General features: G+C 39.1%; 1 protein-coding gene across 5 annotated transcripts in view; it reads right to left on the reverse strand.

Moving 5' to 3' along the window:
* Positions 1 to 25,679, reverse strand: part of sema5ba (sema domain, seven thrombospondin repeats (type 1 and type 1-like), transmembrane domain (TM) and short cytoplasmic domain, (semaphorin) 5Ba) — a 142,364-nt gene that overhangs the window by 72,716 nt on the left and 43,969 nt on the right. For all 5 annotated transcript variants that reach the window (XR_011311943.1, XM_069720828.1, XM_069720827.1 and 2 more), the window contains exons 3-4: positions 15,788 to 15,887; positions 15,238 to 15,283 (exon numbers count right to left, since the gene is read on the reverse strand). Coding sequence is in view for 4 of the 5 variants with exons in the window: in XM_069720828.1 (XP_069576929.1) it covers positions 15,238 to 15,283; positions 15,788 to 15,887 (146 nt within the window). In the remaining variant the exon portion in view is untranslated. The remainder of the gene's footprint in view (positions 1 to 15,237; positions 15,284 to 15,787; positions 15,888 to 25,679) is intronic.

A 25,679-nucleotide genomic window follows, 5' to 3' on the forward strand; every position in this document is an offset into this window, starting at 1 on the left:
GGTGACAAGTAGCCCCCATTTTGCTCTCAGCTCTGTAGCTCACAGATTATCCCTCCATTCTGACAAAGGCACCATCAATAATTAAATCGCCGGCCAAATTGCGGCGCAGAAATTAATGAGGAGTGTGAATGAAATCAGCCCTAACTCATCAAACACAGGGCAAGAGAAGAGCTGTGATACTGTGAGTGAAACAAGGGTATGAATATCTGAGAGAGTCAGCTTAATGTCCATCCTGTGGCCTTTCATTCGTTTTGATCCTCTGCCCTGTCCATGAATCCACTCCGGCCTTGAGCTCTGTGAGGACTGCGGCTCAATCTAATGTGCATGATGTAGGTGAGAAATCAAAGATATGTAGCATATGTCACTTCAAACCATCACCATACCTCCATGAGAAAAGGTCAGTGTGGCTTCTAAAGTCAATTCCCCCCGTCCCCAAGGAATCTAGGCATCCAACAAAACCACCTATAACAACAGATGTATTTGTTTTTCTTCATGGTGTATCATTCCCAGAAGTCTCTGTTGACAAGGGAGTTTTCACAAGACATGTCCTGTCAAAAGGAGACAGCAGTGACAGTTGACCTGCTGACTCTTCAGGTCAACTCTGCTCTCGAAAACATTCATACTGGGACCAAACAACAGCAAACAGACAAACCAGCTGTTCTCCCCAGCTGAATGTTTCTTCTTTTCTTTTTTAACGACTCTTTTGTTTCTGTCATTTGACCGCTCCATTTTCTAAACAAGCAGCAATAAAGTTCGTAAGATGTTATCAAACAATATTGTAGGTCTAACAAAACTATTTTTCTAGAATTGATATTAAGATACACACTGTTACTGTTACACATTATATCATACAAAACCCTTTACAAACATATACAAATCAAAAGCCACAAAGCTTGTTTAATTCTGTTAATTTGTTTTTAAATTAATCAAAATATTGATTATAAAACAAGAAAAATGTTGGAATGTCACTTTCACTCTGCCAGAGCTCAAGTTTTGTAAGACCGACACTCTTACTAATGGTCCAAATATACTCAATGAAATATATTGGAAGATAAAGAAAAGAAAGCAATTCTAACAACTGAGTAGCTCCAACCAACAAATGATTTTAGTTGAACAATTTTAGATTATTAAAATGGTTGCTGATTAATTCTCTTTCAACTGAATAAATAATTGGCTAACTGTTCATTCAATGTATGATAATTTAGACAACAGAATAATATGATTATGTAACAGTCTCTCAATAGAAATCCATTAAAGTTCAAATATGGCAGTTCCATAGGGTAGTGCTGTAGGAGTGCACCAGAACGATGCTCCTTTGTTTAAGTGAGAAACTAAAATGTTCACAGTTGTCTTGATCCAGTTGAAATACATTTTCATTTTTGAAGTGCCTAAAAACCTAATCGTCTCTGAAGTGTGAATCCTAGTACAAAGCCAATAAAATCAAGTTGAATAGTCAAAGCTGTCATCATGACATTTAAGATTTATGGATTGATAGATGACGTCAACTCGAACCCTTGTTTTGATCTGCTTCCGTTTGGCTTGTTAAAGTTACTGCATTACGTGTCAACCAAAACTCAACACTTGCTTCATTAGTTTCAAATTAAAATCCCTCTTACATTTCATTAGACAGAAATCCTTTACATCTTCTCATGCATGCGTGACAAGTGCGCTCCGGCACTTTAAGAAATGGCACTACACCCCTGACGAGTTCCTTTTTTTTTTTTTTTTTTTTTTTTTTTTTTTAACGTGGCACAAGTGTTCAATGTGACACAAGTCTGTGAATTAAACTTACTAACAAAATACAATGGACAAAAAAATAGCCACGAATAAGACAAATTAATGACCATAAAACATATTAGAAAGTCTAACTTCACAGAAAAGACGTTAGAAGCCATTGGAAGAAATGCACCTTACTACTTTCTGATTTTCTGAAACACAGATTTCAGTGTTACACCACCGTGCAGTTACGCTTGAGTGCCAGTCAGCCTGTATCTGAAGAGATAGACCATCTTATCACACAGCAGGATGGCCACCTGAGAGTTGCTCATCAACAGCTGGCTGTGGGAGCCGGAGACCAAAGCTCAACCAAAAACAACCTCAAACACAAACACTGCGTCAAGGACAAATCCCAGGCCCTTGAACTCACCGGGGGGACAGTTGTGTTTAAGAACTTCTGACATTTACCAGCAAGAAAACAAAGAAAGAACAAAAAGTTTACTACTTGGAAAATAAGGACACAAAAAAATAAGTCCAAAAGCAAGTAAGTATCAGGAAGTGTGAAAAAGTGAAAAACAAATGATCCCCATTTCATTTTAGGAATGATGGCTGGTGGAACTCTGAATAAGGATACAAAAAAACACCATTGTCCTTTTTCAAAACGTCATTATCCTCCATGCATTTACAGAAAGGGCAAACCAATCAGAGGGGAATTTGACGGCTCTGCCACATGGACCAGCAGTTCAACAGCAGCACACCGACTGGATCACAGAAAAATCAGAAGTGCTTCAAACCACTTCTATGGTGACTATAATCCCATACAAGGGTTAGGTAAATGCATTGAACAAATCAACAACTGGATGTGCCAAATGTTTCTTCAATTAAACAAAGATAAAAACAGAAGTAATTGTTTTTGGGGCCAAGGAAGAACGATTGAAAGTCAGCGCTCAGCTTCAATCACTGATGTTAAAAACCACAAACCAAGCCAGAAATTTAGGTGTTGTTATGGATTCAGACCTCAATCTGAACAGCCATATCAAGACAATTACAAAATCAGCCTACTATCACCTGAAGAATATATCAAAGACTAGAGGATTTATGTCTCAACAGGATTTGGAAAAACGTGTCCATGGATTCATCTTCAGTAGACTCGACTACTGTAACGGTGTGTTTAAGGGTCTCTCTAAAAAGTCAATCAGAACGCTGCAGCTCGAGTCCTCACTGAGACCAGGAAAGTGGATCACATCACTCCAGTCCTGAAGTCTTTACACTGGCTTCCTGTCCAACAAAGAATTGACTTTAAAATCCTGCTGTTGGTTTATAAAGCACTGAATGGTTTAGGGCCAAAATACATTTGTGATCTGCTGCGACCTTATGAACCATCCCGACCCCTCAGGTCGTCTGGGACGAGTCTCCTTTCTGTTCCCGGAGTCAGAACTAAACATGGAGAAGCAGCGTTCAGTTGTTCTGCTCCACATATCTGGAACAAACTCCCAGAAAGCTGCAGGTCTGCTGAGACTCTCAGCTGCTTCAAATCAAGATTGAAGACTTTTCTGTTTGCTGCCTTCAATTAAACCAGACTCAAGGATGTTGATCAGTTTCCTGCATTTCTGCATTTTATTACTGTATTTTAATTCTTAAACTGCACTGCAACTTTTATTCTATTTTTAGCTTGTTTAATGTTTTAATGACTGTTTTTAATGTTTTGATCAATGTTCTTAATTGTTTTTCAATTTGATTTTCCTTTGCCTCGTGTTTTGATGCTTTTAAAGGTTTTATGTGAAGCACTTTGAATTGCCTTGTTGTTGAAATGTGCTATACAAATAAACCTGCCTTGCCTTTAGCTGTTCCACATCAGGAGCACATAAGACGTTCTCCCGAGGAGAAATGCCCTGTGATTTCCTTCAGGAGGTGAGATTCAGAGAAAGAATCATGTGCAGCAGTAGAGGAGGCGGCAGAGAGAATAATGGAGCGGTAGGTTCAGACTGGTGGATAGATGGAGACAGATATGTGGAGATCCAGACAGTAATATGGTGTTTACATTCCACCTCCATGTTGCTGCCATTTTATCTTTATGCAGGGTTATCTGATGGACTGACAAAGAGCGCTCTTCTCCCTCTCCCGTCACCCGCCGTCACCTCTCCACACTTACAGGTATTACCGAAGGAAGACCAAACAAAGTGTCTTCACTCTTTTTGCTTTCATTAAAAAGCTTTTTGGTGCAAGTGTACTTTTATCTATCCACTTCATTCATTTATCCACATTTGCTTAATGTGACCAAGAGAAAAAAATATGAGTTATTCTGAATGAACTCATTCAGAATAACTAATACTTTTTCTGAATAATATTTCTTTAGATTTTTTTTTTCCTGTACGAACATTTTTGTTGGTGTTTTATTTTAATATCTAATTAACAATTACATCATATGTGCATAAAATAAATATAATAGTAAATAAAATAATGTATACAATTAATACAATATACGTAAAGTGTGTCTGCATGAGTTTAATTAATGGATTTATCTTGCAAGATCAATGAATTGAAAATCATGATTTTTAATTACTGATCACAGATAAAGCCTTTAAAGGAAAACTCAACAGAAAAACAGACCCGTTTAAGTTTGTAAGGTGAATTGCTGAACAGACACAACAAACTAGAAGCGTATTTAGCCAAATTTAATGAAAATATGGACTTTAGTTAAATATCATATGGATAGGATCAAAAGTTGTTAATACTGGTACATTGACTTCATTACCAGTTCCTGAGTGATACTTTTTTTCTGTACCAATAGCATAAAATCCTTTTTCACAAAAAGACATTATTATATTACACATTACAGTAAATATGTTGAGTTTTCATGCATTTCAGTGGGGGAGAGTGTAACCCAGGTTATTATATGTGAAAACAATTAACTGATGTTCTCTAAATGCCTGACATGCCGTCAGTGGATTAGCTAGCCAACTGCACAGACAAGCCTAAAGTTCCTGCAGTGAAACTCAGACAGGTATGCGGGCAAAGTTTTTTAGAAAAGAGGAAAATAAGTCATCTTAGTGCAAGTTTTACCTACTTTTAATTTGATACAGGCTTTTATCTACCTTGGTGACCCACCAAAGTAAAGTGTATGGTAAATTCTGTGGCTCACTGATGTTGAGTTATACAATAAAAGTTATTTGTTTTGAAAAGAAAACGTGTCGGTGTGGATTTAGCCGAAGTATCAAAATTTGGTTAACAAAAGACCAGATAATTTTCAGTGTTATATATGTGGATATAGAGCAGAAAAGAGGGTTGTATTAGTCTCAGAAGATTTAATGGAAAATTTGCATCATGGTGGGAAAGGCTCCAGACCACTGCTGTGAATCCAGGCTGAGGACGGCTGCTGTCCTCTGTGAGCGAGCGACAAACATTTCCGAACCACCTTTAAAGTTGGCAGGGGGTAAGTGTTTGATGATAAAACCGAAAGCAATTGCGAGAATATTCCCTTAGACTAACGATATAATAATTTTTTGCAAGTCTTATTCTCTTTTCAATTTTCAAAACATGCCGTTCTTTTAGTTGTTAGAATTAATTTTTCATTCATTCTTCTCTCCTTATTTCCATACCATATGTCCTCTATCTCCGGTGCCGGTACTCGTTAAACAGACAGGTCAGTACATCTGTGACCTTGTACCAGTTGAGCAGCTGAAACCATGACTTACACTCTTCACCATCTTCCCACATGGCTAACACTTTGATGCCTTGACCTTGTCAGACAACTGCACATCTATAAGTGCAGGTCAGAAGGAAGGAAAAAAAAAAAGGACGGTGAGAGAAAAGTTAAGTGCAAACACAACACGGTGATGTAATTATGTGAATGTGTGTGTATGTGAGGACTGGGCCTCAAGCAGGAGTGTGTGAAAATATTTCATTGCATAGCTGAAGCATAAAAACCATCAGAGACAAACTGAGGAGAGCAAAGCTAACTAGGATAAAAAAAAAAAGAAAAAGAGCAATCCACTGAAAGACACAAAAATATTCTGCAGCTGTGGTGCTGTACAAATATGTAAGTGGGAGACAAATCAATATTCTATCTCCTGTTAGTGCCTTGCAACATGCAGAAGAAAGATCCATCTAAACAGGGTTCTGCTTGTGTTATTTTCTTTCACTTTGAAACTACAAAGGAAGGTGAGAGAAAAGGGAGAAGGTGAAGGAATGATGGAGACGGGTGGGCATTCATTCCTAGCTCAGACCTGAAAAGCTTGCCCATCACAACTTGCTGTTATTTTTTTTTCTCACTCTCTATTTCTTGATAGCAGTGGAATTGCTCATAGCACATCAGGCAGAACTGCATCCCAACACAAAGAAAAATAAACAATGAGAGTAAAGGATGACAGAAACACAGCTCCTGCTTCGCCTCTCTTTCCTCCTCTTCCACCCATCAAACTCTCCCACTCCTCTTTTTTATCCCCCCCCCTAACACACACACACACCACACACACACACACACACACACACACACACACACACACACACACACACACACACACACACACACACACACACACACACACACACACACACACACACACACACACACACACCTTCTCCCTGCTGTTCTGATTGCAGCGGAGATCAGGTCGACCAGCACATGAGAGAGAGAGAGAGAGAGAGAGAGAGAGAGAGAGACAGAGAGAGAGAGAGAGAGAGAGAGAGAGAGAGAGAGAGAGAGAGAGAGAGACAGAGAGAGAGTGAGAGCTTTGTCAGCAGATGCTGCTCTTGGACAGAAGATGTGGGTGGACTGCAATCAGACCTACCACTAGCATTAATACGAGCTCTACATCCCACAAAGAAAAGACAGAGAAGAACTGAAAAACAAAAGAGAAGGGCGCTGGAGGATAGAGACTCCAAAGTCGAAGAATATGATGCCTGAGCCGTCCCACTGTGAGGTAGCTGGCTGAGTGATGGCGGGTGTGTTTTTGTGAAGCGCTTCAGAGGAAGGAAATATTTGCATACATATTATAATTTCAAGGCTGTGACAAAAGACAGCATTTATCCAAGCACCTCAACTCAAATGTTAAGTGCATGTGTTTTTTATGTGCTTTCGTTTGAGTATGAATGATTTTATTGACTTTAATTTCCCAGTATTAATTAAGATAGCGGACATCTTTAGTCAATAATTATGACTATTACTTCCACTATGGGCTGCTCATGTATTTTTTTTCACTGTCTGACCTCTTGTTAGTGATGTTGCCACATCCCCAAACTTCAGCAGTGAACTTTGTGTGTACAATGTTATCATTTAATTTGGTATCGGCAAGGCGTGTAATACACCCATCAGTCCACTGGAACATATCATGTCAGTGACATGTTTTGCCAAAACAAACAAATACTCTAAACATATTTTCTGCTCTTCCCCGAACGCAGCATTATTTGACTGAAGTGAATAAAGTGTCATCACTCCTAGGGAAAGGAGCCCGGTTAAGCTGACATGTGTTTCAAGTAACAACTTGTGATCAGATCTCACTTTCCCGCTCTATTTGCAAGACAACATGTACATCACAATAAACATGTAAAACACCGCTAGTCAGGAAGTTGTCACATATGTCACACCTATAAATATGTGAACACTCAAGTTTGTAAATCACAACCTGAACTGTGACATGATCCCGTCAAGTTCAGATTGTTTCAGTATTCCTGTGGGTATGAGAGGGTCGGGCCCTGCGCTGCGGTGGATACATGAACTGTACAAGTGGGCAGGGACTCTTCGCTGAAACAAGTGTCAGGTAAAGCCTGTGTTTTTAGTCAGTAAACAGATGCTTTATAGCCAAAAGTTCATCCTTAACACAGACCACTGTTATAATAGCATGTAACAAGTCAGCTGGTAGGCATGCAGATGATGAATGATGGTGAAACATGAAAGTAGCAATTCAAATCAGCTAATAATCTTTAAATGATTTACAAAAATACGAACCAAGCTGTAGAAAAAAATTGAGCTTAAGGAAAAACCTTCTAGTCTAAACACTAGATTATTGCCACATAAATAAAATTACTGAATGACATGGAAGTTATTTAAGATTTCCAGGTAAGTGTCCACATAACTAAAAACACGTTTGTGTCAAAAGACTATTTAAATCTTTAAAAAGTCTTAAGTATTTAAGGAGTATGTGTCATTCAAGTATCACAAGTAGAAGGGTTTGCTCTGTGGTCAAATGCAGTTGTCAAATTACCTGGTTTTAATCAGCTAGTAGAGAAATATACCTGTTAATTATTCATTCATTGAAAACCCCATGGGAATTTGCCAAAGTCTGCTTTCCCTCTACAAAAACATAACAACGGGGAGGTGTGGTGAAGTCATCTCTGAAGACTTTGACAGCTCTCCGCGGACACGTCCTGTATCTGTGGGTACTGCACAGGGTAGGAAACTATTTTGTAAGACTCCACCGAGACACCAGAGAAAACATCCAGAGAGAAAACACTGAGCACACTGAAAGCTTGTCACCTCCTGCACACCCTCTCTCATACTCACTCCTCTTCTCTCTCTCATTTGTCTTCATCTCAGCTTTGTATGTGCAATTTTCAGAGTTGTTCTCTTGGTCTCTGCTTCTGTTTCTCATTTCTTTTCTTCCTGTTATCTTTTGCTGTCTTTCATTCTCGGGCTCCTGCCCACCTCTTTATCCCCAGTTCCCCTCGTCCTTCTCCTCTCCCTCCCTTTCTTTTTTTCTCCACTGATTGCCTCTGCATTCATTCTTCTACGCTTGCCCGCTCACTAATGGCCGTGGCAGGTGTTCTCCCAGGTGCCTGAACAGAATGGCCGGGGCTGAGCCTTTAAAAGCCCTGGCATCAGCACCTCGGCAGCCCTCCCCTCTCGGACATCTTCAAAACCCTCTGCCACTGAAAGACTGCAAAGTTGGCATGTACACACTTGTCTTCCTCACACACACACACACACACACAGTAGATACACACATATATTGTCCTATATCTCAGCTTCAGGTGTGAGGCGGGCTGTCATGCCTGGCTCTCTAATTTAGTGGTCATGGACTGCCCATTCAATGACACACACACCGACACATACAATCTCTAATAGGGTCACACTAAAGAGGAAAGCTGACTCTAAATAGGTGGGTGTGAGGGGGTGGGGGAGGTGATGGTAACAGCGGTGTGTGGTTACAGGCCGTGATAATAGCCCCCCTCCCCCCTCCCTTGGAAAGCCCAGTCTATACAGATGAATGGGAGCGCGGAGAATGCAGCATTGTGATTAGACTGCGAGTAGGCCACCCTCTTCGGTTTGCCTTTCAATCAATCAGCACGTTTTTCTCACCAGCGTCAGTATGACTTTCACCGGCTCTCAATGGACGACCTTTATTTTAAGGTAAAGCCAGTCATGCTTTGCATCCCACAGGGCTGGCTCCATTTCGACAGGTCAACGTGGTTGCTGAGTGGAGCTGTTAACTTTCAATCTGGCAGCCGATGTGTCCATCAAGGTCGTATCTTTAACTTCAGGAACTAAGCATGAGGTATGCTCAAGCCTTAAAGTGGTTTAAAGTTGTAAGAACACTGTTGTGAGGTAACAAACAAGCCTCACCTTGGTAACTTTTCAAAAGTAGCTAATGATTTTGTCTTTTATGTTTGAATGACCTATGAAGTACAATAAAGTGGTAAAAACTGAGAATTGAGTAAATAAAATGTAATAAAAGTAGCTTTGGTGGATTGCATTATTTGTATGCAGCCATTCTCATTCACAGGGTGAAATACCAAAGTTTTATTAAAGGCATTAGAGAGCACAAGGTGCTCTTTGGCGTCAGCATCGTGCCGACCTGGGTTGAAGAGAGAGGTCATGTGACGAAGTACAAAGACTGAGACAGACTGTGTAAGGAGGTTGTCGATGGTTGGATGGCGCAAACACCTCAGAGACTGGCACTCAAGGGAAAGCAAAAGTTAACATGGACTTTTTGTTGTAACATAAATGATATTACATAATGTATTTAAGTTAATTAATGTCTGCAAATAACAATAATACAGAACGTTTGTACATAATATGAAATTACTTATTTTAACCCAGATCATCATCTTTTCCTGACCAGGTTTTGGTGCCTAAACTGAAGCCACTTTGTGTATATGTGGGAGACGGCAAAGGACACCTTGTGCAAATCTCAGAGGCGACAGCAGGCTGTGACAAAACAGACCCGATGAGAATGGAGATGTTTTCCAACTCAGTTTTTTTTTTTTTTTTTAAATGTCCACAATTGAAGTCCTAAATACTTAAATATACTGTTTATGAGTAGGTCATTTTGAATAAAATTTCATAGTGAAAATTCTCATAGTAAAAAGTATTTATACTGGACAGCAGTATAGTTAATGTTTGCAGTTTTAAGCTCTGAACTCATCGCTTAAACTAAAACCTGCACAGAGACTAGGGTGATGATGGCACATATCCTAGAGATTCAAAGCAGGTTGTTGCTGCGGTGTTAAAGGGGGTGATTGAGCAGCAGCAGTGGTGGAGACACCTGTAGGGAGTGAAGCAGAGACACAGGCTGCAGAGAGTGTGGCATGTCATGAATGAAGTGTTGCAACTTGTCTAATTTCCTCATTATTAAATGGGACAGATAAAATACCTCACCAACATACTGTAAAAGATGCTTTAATGAGTTGCCGTACTTTTTTTGGGACTGGAATTTGGTTATTTAGTTCAGCTTAAGAGTTTGGTGGTAAATATGTGTTTGCTGACGTACTGAGTGTAGTGAATCATCAGGTTTTTTAATGAGTTCACCCCACTGAACACTAAAATCTCACATTCAGCTGTCTCCTCAGTGACAATAAAGCATGTATCCTGGTTACAAACTTTGTGAAACACTGAATGTCCAAAGAATCCAGGGCCAGAAAGAAGTAGCACGTGACGGCTGTGTGACTCCTGCTGTGCAGTTTTGACACTGATGCTGCCATGCTGAGTCATGTTTCTGTTTGTATTTGTAAAAGTCATAACCGACAAATACAAATTTGGAAAAAGAACCATTTTTATAGTTAATTATTAGACTATGCATTTTTGTAGAAAGGTGAATAAAATAAATCCATCAGATGGCTTGTATTTTCGACCTGTCATAAAAGAGGTGTTTTAATTTTTTTAATTTTTACTCACATTTATGCTGTAGATTTTATATTTTTTTCTAAATGGGTGCTCCCTTCATTTCCTGGTCATGTTACACGTTGATGAGGAAAACGGACTCATGAGCTTAAACTCAGATTTGTAACATTTCTTTGGTTCTAGAAGCTAAGCTAGAGCGGAAGTTCGGGCTGGAAAGTGGTAGATTTGGGTTTGTTTATTCGCTCATATAAGAAAAGAAAGGGAGTATTTTGGGATGCCGCCCTCCTCTGTCTTTTTGGACGGCTTTCGTTTACTGGCAAATGAGCATGGGGGTAAAGACCCTCCTCTCTGCTTCACTGGGCAGTTTGTATAATGTTCTCATTGATTTCAGCCTTGGCATCACAAATGACACCTCCGCCTTGGCCAGAGTGAAGAAGGATCTTCCTCATTTAGCCCTATAGCTCACAATAAGCTGAGGATGTGTGTGTGTGTGGGTGAGGAAGGGAGACAAATTTAGAGAATTTAGGGAGCAACGTTTGCATATATTTCTGTGTACACTCACTGTTTATGTGTTTGCTGCCTACATGTCATAAGGATGTTAAGATGGCAGATGTGGTTTTTCAGGACAAAGAGAACAGCTTCATGGAGCTGCAGAGAACAACACGAGCGGGGTGAAAACAAATGAAAACGCTCGTAAGTCAACTTCTCTCCTCCAAATCTCGACAACTAGGACACGCAGACAAAGGGTGCATTGATATTGGCAGTGACACGCGGGTGGCAGCTGTACACATCATGTCATTCAGTTGTGGCTGCTGTGAAAGGAGACTTTGTCAGACAAAGTTGAGTCTGGTGATGTGCTTTCATCCTGTGTGAAAATGCAGTGTAAAATAATGCAGGTCGCTGTTCTTGGCATAATAACGAAATGGATGCTGTGAATTTATTTCTTAAGCTATTCCTGGTTACTTTAAAACAGATTTGAAAATAAAAAAAAGAACAAAAGGCCAATGATAGTGGCTCATTCAGATAAATAGTGGTGATAATTATTCTATGTTTTTGAAAGCACACTTCATATTTGTAGGCTAATTTGCAACCTCTGTACCTTTATTTTAATACACCATGTAGTCTCCTTTCAAATTTTTTTTAACCAAAGCTAAATTCTCACGTTATTGTCATATGATAATGCACATAAAGGTAAAGATTTTCTGTGGTGCAAACGAGATATTTCAACCCAATCTCACCAGACAAAAACAAACTGGTCGATAGTTTCAGGAGGATAAAACGAGTCAAACGACCACTGATTACATAGATGACCTCTCAGCCTTAGTAGTGGTTACGACGGAAGCTAGGGATGAAGTGAGGTGATGTAGAATAAAGAGTGTCGCATGAGATGTGGAAAATCAGTCGAATAACATGGGGTATTCTTTGGAAAATGTACATAAGTGATGATTTTGTATTTAATGGTCTGAGACATGCAAAACGACAATAATTATGGTCCTTTAAACTCTAGCAGCAACAGCCGATTTCCTCAGACATCAAAGATGTACTGAAGCTTTTTAAGCGTTTAAACTTTGTTGCTATATTTAACACCCCCTGTCCCCTTCACTTACATACTTTATACAGTTAAAATGAATCGCATTAACCTTAACAGAATCAGAATATGTAATCAAATTTGCTTTGAAGCAGCAGAAAATTCTGGCAAACTAAAAAGGAGATATCCTACAGTGGTTTGAAGCCTGGAAACTGTGCACTATCTGGGTCATACAAAGACTGCTTTTCTTTACTCGGTGACGGTGATATTCCAGTTTAGATTATACAGGTCATTTCTGATGTGTGATGCAACTGTATGGCAACCATGTGCCCCAGAGCTGACTCTTTTGACTCTCCCGAAGCTACTTTACCGAACAGCACTTACATCACCAGAGGGCTCTTACAAAACAAACACATTAAACCCAAAGACTGAGGACATCAAATGTATGTGTCTATGTGAATACACTTAATCGGATCCTATGATTTCATCATATCCTCTGCAACGTGGAGAATAATAAAAACAAGAGCTTTTAAGTTGAAGTGAGGATTTGTAACTTGAAACGGATACAGGAAGTCGCTGCATTCGGCCGACCAATGAAGTCAGTGATCACTCACTCCCTCCCTCAAACAGGCACATTTGCTTTAATAGGGCTGACTCTGCTGTTACCGAAATATTCATGTTGATTTTTACCTCATTATATGTGCATTATATACTACTAATAACAACAGGACCCCATACCAAAGTGAAAAAAGCACGTGTATTTCTAATGACTTCCAAAATAATAATAATATATGAGCGCTTTCAGTGCCTTCTATAGGACCATCACTTCCTCATACCTAAATGAGAATGGGTCATTTTCAAAAATGACATATTTGGAAAGTACCAATGATAGGTGTACTTGACTGTTGTCATGGTAAAAGTAATAAACAAGAGATTAAATTTGTAGAAAGGTTGCACTTCAATCCCCAAAACTACTTGATTAGGTTCAGGAAAAAGTCGTAGTTCGGGTTACTTAAAATATGCAAGTTACAAAAATTACGTCAGTTAAAATAACCACATTATGTTCCTCCTTTGCTCCCATCATAATAAGTACAACCCCTAGGGGTAACAGTAAATGCACATAGGCAATGGGTCGTATTAAGCTTCTTGCACAGACGACCATGGCCATATGGAGGATCTAGTAATTGCATATCCCGATCATTAACCTTTATAACACAACAGTGGTTTTACCACCAGACATAAAGAATCACTGACAGAAAACTAAAGGAGTGAGATGTCACATTACTGCCATCCATGTCTTACTGACATGCGATGTCCTCTGAATGTGAGAAGGCGTACCACAGCAGTGAGTGCTTGCTGCAAAAATGTCATATGTAATTAAATTAAATTCTAAAAATATTCAACTACTCCAACTAGCACATACAGTATGTTTCTTGTTAGCAGCAACATTTTCAATGTCAAAACAGCTACATTCATTTTCAACAACTGTTTTATGATGGCATCGCATTTATATGATTATTCTGATTAAGTCTTTGGTTTCAACTTTGCTGAGGAATAAACTAATAAAACAATACATTTGATCTAGATCAGCGATAGGATCCAACTGACAGGACAGTTGTGAAAAAGATTTGAATAAATTCTGGGAATCTGATGAATGCAACAGAGGAAAGGACTGTTAAGCCACTGCTCCGCTGCTCCCAAAGTTTGTCTCATTAACAAAAACGTCTTTGTAGTTTCAGAAAACATGTTCAATTTAAAAGTTAATCAAAGCGGTTATACACAACTGCCTTTGGAGGTTTCAGGTTGTGGCTCTTATTAATCTTTCTATCAGATATCTGCAATGGTTTGTTCCCAAAGCATCTTATCAGATGATGTTTACGCTCACCCCAAGTCATCAGGATGCTATAAACTCGTAACGAATGAATGAGATCTGTTGCTCCTCTCTACATCAAATGAAGAGACAGATGCACACGAGCTGGCACTCATCACTCTTTAATTCAGACCCCGGAGTTCAAATCCAAAAACTTCCCTTTCACACACATCTACAAAAGCCAAAAGAAATATCTTCGCTTATTATCAGTACTATAAAAGAAATCTGCCTTCCCAATTAGCATTAAAGTTACAGTAGCTGTTGAAAATAAATTCCTAAAACATGATTTTCAATTTATTCTATCACAGTAATAAACTGGATTCTGATTACAGATTATTCCAGAAGTACCAAATTCAGTTCAAATAAATTTGATCTCTCAAGAGACAGAGAAGACAACACTTCAATAAGTGAAGCGTTGAGTGCAGGAAACAGCCACAGTGCAATAAAATCCAATAAAATGTCAACAAAGCTCCTGTACATCAAATCGCACGTACACATGAACGGTTTTCACTATGATGGCTGCAGACTGTGAACATCACAGATCAGAACTGCAAAAACATGACCACTACAAAGGTTGTTCAGAAAAACAGATAATCTTAAAGAGGAACTCCTGCATTATCTTCCCTTTATTCCTTTATTGAAAGAATTATTGCCACATAATTTGGCTATGAATACATTTTAAAGTAGAACTGCCCAATTTGAGGGCCCAAATTGGCCCCCCCCTTTTCATTGTTCTGGCCCACCACAGCCTTTGATAAGGCAGTGCTTATTCTTTCAAAATGAACCATGTGGATGCTTTAAGTTTTTGATAATAATTTCTACGAAGTAATAAAATTACTATTAAGCAGAATAAACAATAGTGTTTTAATTCATTTGAAATTATATTTAGGATTTAGAATGCTCATTTTCTTAAAATATATTATACTTGAATGAAATATAATTTCACATAACATAAGGATTTATTTTTGGCCCTCTGCCCTCCATCTAGACTAATTTTGGGCCCGTCATAGGAGTGAATTTAGGCAGCTCTGCTTTAAAGCAACAGAGAAACATTAGAGTGCCTACCTGTATCAGCGACATGTTGCTGAGGTCCAGTCTGAAAAGGAAGTTTCTGGTTTGAGGAGACAGGAAAAGAGAATATGTGAGTGACTGGTGGTCATCCATAAAAATCTGTTTCACAATAAAAAATAAAGTATTACAGGACAGCTGTTTTCAACTCAATACAAAGCACATTAAAGGCTGTACAATAACAGTCCATCAATCCAGAGTAATTGTTTCTAGTTTATTGTGGTTTTACAGGGTCACCCAATGTAAGCTGTATTTGTATGTTCATGCTTTTAAAACGATCAATCCAGGAAGAAGTTGAACTCATTTCATCTCATGAGAATATGCACACACAGACACACAATGACACACACTATTGTGGCATGACGTTTTTTCCCCGAAATGTCTCCCTTCTTCCAAATCCAGAGCTTAACTTGGTCCAGCGAGGCCTCAGCAGAGCACTTTAGAAGCGTCATTATCCGACAAAACCGCACTCATATGAGTGAGTCAGAAAGAGTATCATATTATCAGTAATGTGCTGTGCGGGGCAAAAAGCTTTACAGTTTCTTACCTGGCACCCACAATAAGCTCATTCCTAGTCAGGTCAAGGGTGAGCTGGGAGAAGTCTCTCACGCCGGGGTGGGAGAAAGTGGAAATCCATGGACTGAGCACTAAGAGGAGGAAAGAGGGAGGTTAGTAGAGGCTAAATCGTGTCATGAGATAAAAGCAGTGGCATTTTCAGACAAAACACAGAATAGTTTCCAAATGCACATAAAAGCCTTTTTCATTTGATATTTCATGTACTAGTGTAGGTATATTATTATGTGGCAAATTCTTACTTGATCAAAGGAAAATCAATAGTTTGTGTCATTTTATAAGCAAAATACCAAATATTTGTCCTTTTTTTTTTCTCCACTTTTTTGAGTTGTGGGCTGTTGGTCAGACTAAACAACACATTTAAGATGACAACCTGTGCACTCAGGGAACTTATTGTCAATCTTTTTTCTTTTTTTTCCCACACTGAACATTCCCCTGGATATTTAAAAGAATGACCAAGGATGAAGGTAATTCTGTATTTTTTATGCAAGCATGAAAGACAAAAATGTCTCGCACTGCAATCAAAAATCAAATTTCTAAGTAAAAATATATAAACTGTAAATACAATTGTTTGAATTGCAAACAAATTCTCATAGTTTTGTTGGTTTTGGTCAGATTTGAGAGTTTTGCTTATATCACAAAAAGTTTTGGTTGCAAATCAGACCTCTTTCGTTGCAAGTCAAAAACTACGGCATGCAAACATCACTGACAATGTGAAATATAACCATAGTGAAGGTCGCGCTGCCATATTTAAAAGCATTTCAATAGAAAAGTACAATAAAATGTGAACTGACCCCCATGTAGCTCAACACACAATATTCTCCGGTAGGGTGTTTACAGAGGGAGGGAGGTGTGTGTGTACAACTATGCTGTGGATCCAAGTCAAACCCACCAATAGAAACTCTTGTCTCCTCCATCAGTGTAGGCCCCGCCCATCACATCCAATTCAACTCGCAACCAAAAGGTTTTGACTCGCAACCAAAGAGGTCTGATTTGCAACCAAAAGTTTAGTGACACAATAAACAGGCTGGTTTCATCAGCAAAACTCTCAAGTCTGTGACCAAAGCCAACAGAACTGTCAGGGAGAATTTATTTGCAATCCAAATAATTGTATTTAAGTTCATATATATTATTACTAACAAACTTGATTTTTGGTTGCAATGTGTGACATTTTCTTTCAAAGCTCCCTTCATACCAACGCACTAATAATCATTCATGGGAAATAATTCCAGTTGCAGCTGTAGTGGTAAAAAGTACAACGAATAGTAAAGGGAAAAGCTTCCTGCTGTGTGATGGTGTCTCCTACAGAGAGGTACAAAGCTGCGCAGGCCACATCAGCCACTGCAATCCTGATACAACCTGACATTCGGACAAACACAGCACTGTGTGGTGCACTAGGGCTGAAACCTTGGCGCTGTTTGAAAGTGGCATTTACAAATCAAAATTTCAAAGCAGCAGAGCAGAGGGGGCCGCCTGGTGGGGCTTTTAATGTCACATTGAAAACTGCAGGAAAAGAGCATTTTCTCTGCAATCGTTGTGCGACCCAAAGTGCAGACCTTTAAACGGATTTCGCCACATGGGAGTTTTTGCCGCATAAAAGGATTTGTCGTATTCCCCATGCTGTACACAGTGTCACAGCAGTGAGTGGCCATTGAGAGTCTTTTAACCAACTCGAAAACTTTGTTACATAGATTTCAGTTATTTCCAAAAATCCTTTACAAAAGACAAATGTAATGTCTGAGAATAGTGATTCCACCACTTTCATTAACTTTATGGTTTTACTGTAATTTCTTATATAATAGTTTAAATCCAGGAATCTGAGAAAGCTCATCAGATCATAGATAAATTAATCCCACTCAAAAAAAACGCCAAACTGCTGATAATTATTCATTAGGGGAAGCAGTCATCAAACATTTAAAACCTTAAACCTCCATTTACTTCAAACATTAAAGTGGCTCATTAAAAGCTTGAGGCTATACGGGTGTGAGGCTACATCAAAGCGCTGGGAAAAGTCACAGCAAAACAACTCTCCACCATGCAAAGTGATGGATTGGAGGATTGATGAGGCCCATATGGTTCTGTCATCTGGAAACATAACCAGAGACAAGAGTGACAAAAAGACAGAAGGCTGCAGCTACAGTACAGTATGGTGCTCTTCATTTAAGATGCACACACAGAGAAGAAGAGAAATGCACAAAAACACACACGTACTGTATTTAATTGCCAGCGTTGACGGGCACTTCAGCAAAAAGGAGAGTTGCCTGCCAGATGTGCATTTGGATTGGGTGGTTTTCAATGAGCTGCTGTCAGACTGAACTTTACTCTCGGCTTTGGAGTTGTGAGCTACTCGTAAAAATGAATGAATCATTTTTATACTGAAACTATATAAAAAGAAGAGTTCAAATTGCAATACATTTGTAATTACTGTTTAACAGATACGATCTTTGTCACTCTATACATTTTTTTAAACTTCCCATTAGTCTGTCTCTGAATACTTCCTGAACTTCTCTGCACTGTCTGTGGTAAAAAGCTAATTAACTCCTGAAAATAACCGGGCACAGTAGGTTTTAACAAATGTTACTCAAATAGGAGTAAATCATAATTTTGTTTTATTAGACTCAGTGTTATCTTAGTAACACTGGACAGCTGGTCAGCAGTAGTGATGGTAACCGAGTACTTTTACTGAAGTACTGTACAATTTGAAGGTATACTTTTACCTGACTTGAGTGTTTCTCTTTTCTGCTATCTTATACTTTGACTAATTTCTGAGGGAAATATTTTACTTTGTACTCCATCTAACCATTTAGTTACTTTTCAGATGAAGATTTGACACAATGACTAATGTAAAAAGTTTTTAAAATAATAAAGCTGTTAAAAATGAAACCATTGGTTTCCAAACTGTTTGTCTTCTGACGTCTTACAAACAGAAGTGTGTAGTTGGGGTCACACTTCAGATGTCTATGAGTTGTTAACTGCTTTACCAAACAGTAATTTCTCCCTCTAAACTTCTCATATGGTTTCATTTTAATAACTGTTTAAATGATCCAACGTCTCAGCAAAAATCAAAGATTAGAGAAAAAGTCCAAAAACTGAAAACAGATTTGTGGATTAGCACTTTGTTTTTTCTTCTTTCTTCTCCCAGGAATTGCCTCATGATCTCTCAGTCACAAGGACCAAATGACTGCTTTTACTTTCATACTTCATCTACATCTGCTGCTAATACTTACTGTATGTGTAGGATTTCCCAAGCAGGACGTTTACTTGTAATGGAGTATTTTTACATTGATGTATTGGTACTTTTACCTAGGTTATGGATCTGAATAGTCGTTCCACCACTGCTAGTCAGTAATGACTCGTGTTCTGGTGGCAGACCCTACAAATTCAGCAAGAATGAAAATGGTCGCATGTTGTTGGAACAACAACAATAGGCAGTTTGCACTGAAAAGACTGAAAAAGGAGAACAAATGAGTTCGCGGGAAACTAAAGACTCAAAAAGGGCAAATAGGTAAACCACAAATACAGGCAAGGATTTTTGATTAAAATGTTAAACATAAAGGCAATGACATTTCCAACAAATTGTTCTGGCTTTAATAAAAGTTGTAGCATACTGTATTTAGTGCCTGGTATCTCAGAAAAAAGTCATAACACCATGTGAGCTGCCAAAAACACAATGATACATGGTTAAATTTGTTAAGAGCTCTGGTCTCATTGAGAATTTAATAAAAGCAATATGAGCAGTTTACCACAGTGAGGTGCACATTATTAACCAGCCAGAAGCAAAGAAGTAATGTAACCTTTAAAAATTAATAATAGACTAAAAAGCACTTACAGACACAGAATTAAATCTGATAATCACAAAGTATATCAGTGGACGCCTCAGCGCTGTTCTAATACGATGCAAATTGCACAAGAAGCCATCTCTTACTCTCTCTATAAATATTTATACAAACTATATGCTCATAAGGTGTTTCCATTTTTTACTTTCGAGCATGCATCTATGCTTTGACCGTCTTTGACACGCAGGGTGGGAGTAGAAACCATACAAGGTTGGTGTGAAGAGGCGAGCAGGACCATCTGTGCATCACTCTCTGATTAATGGCTGCAGAGGCCAAAGCTGGAGGAGCAGAGGGGAGCGACGGGGAGTGGATGGTCATTTTTAGCCCCACGATGTTACGTAAACAGAACCTGAAGTTGATTTAAAGATCCGGCATGATCCAGAGTTCGCACAAAGCTGCAGCATGTGTGAGAAAGTCAGAGTAAGTGTGCGAATAGTGTCCCTGCAAATGGGAGTAACAACCATGGTTCTAACACCCAAATAAGATCATTCAAATGGTCCAAATCTGCTCTTTAAACACCACGTGACTATGTAACCATAATGTTCACAACATTGTTGACGTAGATGCTAAAACTTTTACGTGTTTAAGGAACAATTAATGTGTGTTCACTAAACGCAAATTCAACTCTCGTGATGTACGACACATTGGCCCCTAGCTCAAGTGTGTGGCCGAGGTAGAGTGAGCAAAAGTTTTACTCTTATTAGTTCCTTCATTGCTTTTTCTTCTGTCTTCAATATTTTTGAAAATTCATTTCTGTATACACCAGTGAATAACAGTATCTCAACAGTTTGTGATTGGTTAGTATACTAAAGGTTTCACTATGGTTCAGATAACGTATACCATGTATGGTATATATACATATAGTGGATACAACGTTGACATTATGTTGAGATATATATGTATATATATATATATATATATATATCCCTTTTCTTATCGTCACACAGGCACTTCCATCATTTCTTCTCTGTACAGACAAGTGCAACAGCATGAACACCTTAAAGAAGATGGACCGAGAATATGCTTCAATACTATTGTCAGAGAAAAATTATTCATGACCTAATGTATGTAATAAGCTACGTGCTATCATGATTCTCCGTAGCTTTCCAGCTGACCTCCAGCACATTTATCAGTATGAGGGGCTTGCTTAGCTATGTCTAGTGAAGAGGGAAACATTCCAATCTCACGGTGGTATGTTTTGACTACATGTTTCCTGATAAATGTGTGGCTGTATCTGTACGTTTTGTCGGACTCACCAAGCACGTTCTGTGTGCATGAGCCGGTCCTTTTTAGATGAAAATAGATTGACTGTAATTCTTTGATAATTCTTACTAGTAATTCTTGGTGATCGTCATCAAAATTAGTCATCGTGATTCTTATATCAACTCTCACATTGATATAAGTTTGTTGTATCATTGTTATTGGTTCATTTCTCACAAGGAAATGCACAGTTTCCACGACAACTATCATCTGAGCAATTGCTGTGTCTCAGCCGTTCTCATTCTGAAAGCGTCAAATACTGGAGTTTTTTTCAAAGCCCTTGGTGACAGAGAGATACGCACAAGGTACCACAAGGTGTCAGTACCGTGACGACCCGAGTCGAAGGAAGAGGTCACGTTACCGAGTATAAAAAGTGACAAAGTCCGTGTAGGGAGACAGTTGAGGGTGGTTAAACAGGACCAACAGAGGACTCTCAACCGTGACACTGGCGTTCATGTCCATGAGAAAGCAAATTCAACAAGTATTTATTTCAAGTAACATACGTGAAGTGACTTAACATTACTGAGGTCAAATTACTTACTTTAAATATAGTTTCCTAAACCTAACCACTTTTTTTTTTTAAGCCTTTAAGCCTAAAGCTAGGAGTCACACACCTTCTGTGTGTGAATCAGACACCAAAGGGCTGTGACAAAAAGCAGTATTTGACGGGTCATCTCTCTGTGATAGCAGGCGTTTTGCCCCGTCTTTGAGTGCAGCCATATACGTTATAAAACAGCTAAAGAAGTACTAGGTGGTCAGGTGATGCCTGAGGGCTTATCCTGTGTTGTTCTCCCTTCCTTCCTAAACCACGCTAAGTTATCATGCAAGAGAGGAGCTGGAGGTGAAAGCACAGAGAAGCGGGGAGATTACGCAACAGGAAAAATGTTGTGGCAAAAACAGACGCAGGACTGTTGCTCATTGAGGTTAATCTCGCCGCAGTCTGTCGGGGTAAAATAAAGCGCCCATCAAACCAAAACAAAGAGCAGCCTCCTACATACTAAATATATTCTGGAAACCATCCAGAAATAGAAAATGGTGTCATATTAAAAAAAAAAAAGTCAGACTGTTAAAAAGTGACTTATTCTCCCCATAAAACAAAACCATTAAAACTGAGCATATGACATGAACCATAAAATAAGAATGTGCAGTGGAGAAATAGATAACAAGAGAATCATTTCCTACAGAGGCATTATGCACCTAGGAGTTAAAAAAAAACAGGAGCTGTTAGTGTTCGGTTCAGAGTTTAATGTGGAGCATAAATCTCATGAAATTTGCAGATAGGCATTAGACGCATACAAACATTTCAACACATCACAGATATCTCTTCAAAAGCTCCTAAGAAAAAACAACGTTTATTTTGATTCAGCAGCATGCAGCAGAGCTCCTTAACCACGAGCTCGTTTACTCTCTTAGAAGGGCCTCACAACAGTGAGGGGTCTTTCACTCACTGACATTTATCCGCCTGCTTACAAGTGGTTTTTATATGTACTGCTCACTCCTTCCCCTCATAAGTGTCTGGTGGGGCAAAGAGGAGGACAATAATGCAGGATGAACATGAGAACCACCTCCCTCCCGGATGACTCGTGGGCCCCAAGCTGGACTTGATGAACGATCATCGCGTTAGTTTTTTTCCGCTTCTGCAATCGGCAGGCAGACGGATTAATGCATTAGCCTGTGGCTGCCAGAGGGATGAGGACAGTGGCTCAGACATTTTGTCTCACAGACATAAATCATAACCTTTCTATTTTCTTCCATCAAACACTTTTTTTTTTTTTTTTTTTAAACATTCAGCTTCTTCCCACACAACCAGCGTGTGGGAAGAATGAAGTGGCAACCCGACTGATCTGCTATTAGGCCAAGTCTGGATAAAGAGCGGTGTAATATGGAAAATGGCAACATATTATGAAGCTGAAGAAATGAAAGCACAACAAAGTGTGGATCCAAAAACCCTGTGTCTGCACAAACCAACTTATACACAACCACACACTTTAAACACAGTCCGATCCGTTTATCGCTTCAAACTTGATGGAATGTGAGATTCCCTCCCAAGTTGGAGCTCAGAGAAAAAGGGCTGTTTGATAAAGATCCAATCTCACCTTCACCTAATCCCTCAACACTTCAGTTGCTGGGTTCGGCTTCTAGCTACCCCATCAAACTTTGTCAAATGTGAGCTGAGAGGACGATGTTAGTTATTAAGGTCATAGTGCAAACTCAAATATAGAGGGACTTTTGTACAGAAAAATACATTCAATGTAATGGGCCCATAATGGGAACTCTTCCAGACTAAATGTGTTCTAAAAAGGCACCAAGCAGAGTCTGACAAATGGGGCTACAAATTTGCACCAATTTGGTCTGAAGTTAAGGAACACTCTGTGGTGTACCTCCCTGATAGAGCCATTCACTCAACAGCACAGAAACACAAGTGGTACTGTACTCGTTCCAGTGAAAGCTGCTCACTGGACACTTATGTCGAAAAAGTTTCTAAAGATTCCTCAGGCCTCAGGTCAGATCAGAGAGGTATAGCCTACTGTGTGAGCTGAAGTGCTGTCTTGAGGCCAGAGGTGGTCACTGCTTTCGCTACGTCTACAGACAGGTAGGTAGGTAGGTAGGTAGGTAGGTATAGGTAGGTATTTACTTTATTAATCCCCGAGGGGAAATTTTTTCGCTACAGCAGCATAGGCTGCTCATGTGAAGAAAATCTGTCAGTTGGGGAATCCTGTCCTCGACTCTCTCTTCCATTCTTCAGTTTTTTGCTGGAAATACAGACAGTTTGTCACTGACTTCCAGGATGGATATGTTACCCTCTTGGACAGACAGGTTGAGGCTGATGAATGAGTTGAATACATCCACTAGACGGGACACAGTCCTCATGAACTCTGAGATCTCGGTATGTAACTCTGCTGCAAAAACTTTCCCTCGGGACAGATTGGCAAGAGCAGCACCCATTTCTTGGTCAAGCAAAACTGCAATGTTCTTGACATCACAAAATGAACTGTGTTCAAAACAGTGAAGCTCTGGCTCCAACCTGTTGGATGCATGTGCTTTAGTTTGTAGTGCGTCACCATGACATTTGGCCTGACCACCCTTTCCCCTGAAAAAACTTTATATTTTAAATTGTTCCATTGTGACTCAATTCATTAGCTGAACCACAGTTCAATGGAGCTGATTGATGAACCATTAATATGATATGATTGATGTAACATTTGTCACAACATTTCCAAATTTTCATTGACTAAAACCTGTGAGAGTGCAAGTACCGCAATAGTGTGTTTGTTTTGCTGCACAGTGGAGCACAACTGACATTTGACATTTGACATTTAAATCAGCACAATTTTATCAGTTAATACCTATATTTTAAAATTATTCTGCAGACCCTTTGGCGAGGTGTCATGGACCCCCAGGGATTGCAGGGACCATACTTTGAGAACCACTGCCTCAGAGCATTATAGTCTCCCTCTGGCTGTCCGGCTTCCCTCAATGTAACAAAACCTATTTAGTGAACTTAATGTCTAAAATTGTGAAAATGAAAGAGAAGTCTCAGTTGATTTGTGTTGATCAGAAACTCAGATTTGCAATTTTAAATCTCTTATGTGATGACTGTGTATTGGGAAAGTTCTCCTTAATGGGAACTAACTTCTAGGCTTATGTGTATCATGTGACCTTCATAGATGGTGTGTATTAATCCAAAGGAAAATTTGTGTTTCATGAGTCACTTCTCACAAATTACAAAAACAGTTAAACGCAAAACTAAATACAATCAAATAAAGTATAAAATAGACCAAATAAACTGTGTGCCATGTATAAACTGTAGAATAATGATAACATACTATAAACCACTCTACCTGTAGCTGTACAAAATGTGGAAACAATACCACTATAAGAAGTGATTGGGCTGTAAAAATGATTTTGACTGAGCGGATGAAAGTCACTTCATTGAGAAGTCCTGGTATAACCTTTCTCTCTTAAAATGTGCAACAAACCAAAGGCAGAGGACAAAACTCAGATGACCTTTAAAACCAAACTGGACCTCAGTGAACTTGCTTTTCTGCACTTTGGCTTTTTCCTTCTCAGTGTGACAGCAACTCTTCACCTGATAAAATCCTGTACTACCGTACATTTTCTTAATCATTAGTATTGTAACCAGGCATCTAGTTGATTTCTCCCCTCAAGTGGTGCTCTGTTTAATGAGGTATGAATGACAAATATTATACTAAAGGTAGCTGTCTATCATCTTCCTTCAGGGGGCTACACAAGAACACAATGTCTTGCTAATGCATGGGAATAATGACTCGCTGAAAAGAGGCAATATTACAAATGGTTATCTTCAGGGCAATGGGGTTGATCCAATATTGTTAACAAAACAGGTCACATGGAGACGCGCTGCTATTTGCCATCTGGTGGATGATTCTGTGAATGAAGAATCACCTCCAGTGTCAATTACCCCACGCTGTATACAGTCGTATTCGGAATAAATTTAGCACAGCCAAAATGTGAAAATGACAATTGTGGTCAAAAAATGCTACAGGACTAAATCAATCCTTCAATATACAAATGTACATACAACATTTGTAAATAAAGCTCCAGCAGTGACATAAATGCCACATTTGCTCGTGTTTTCTTCTTCTGAAGAACTAAAACTTTCCCTACAGTTCCAGATGCTTTCACAACTCATCCTTATCTGGGCAAAATCCCTTGAAATATGTTTTGTTTGGTCTTCTTTATATCACTCTTCACCCTTCCTCGCATGCCAGTCTCCACCTCGTCTTGCTT

Source organism: Brachyistius frenatus, unplaced genomic scaffold (assembly GCF_029030835.1).
Source record: "Brachyistius frenatus isolate BFR_SWC_R1_liver_20210118 unplaced genomic scaffold, ASM2903083v1 Contig_252, whole genome shotgun sequence".
Classification (NCBI taxonomy): Eukaryota; Metazoa; Chordata; class Actinopteri; family Embiotocidae; genus Brachyistius; species Brachyistius frenatus.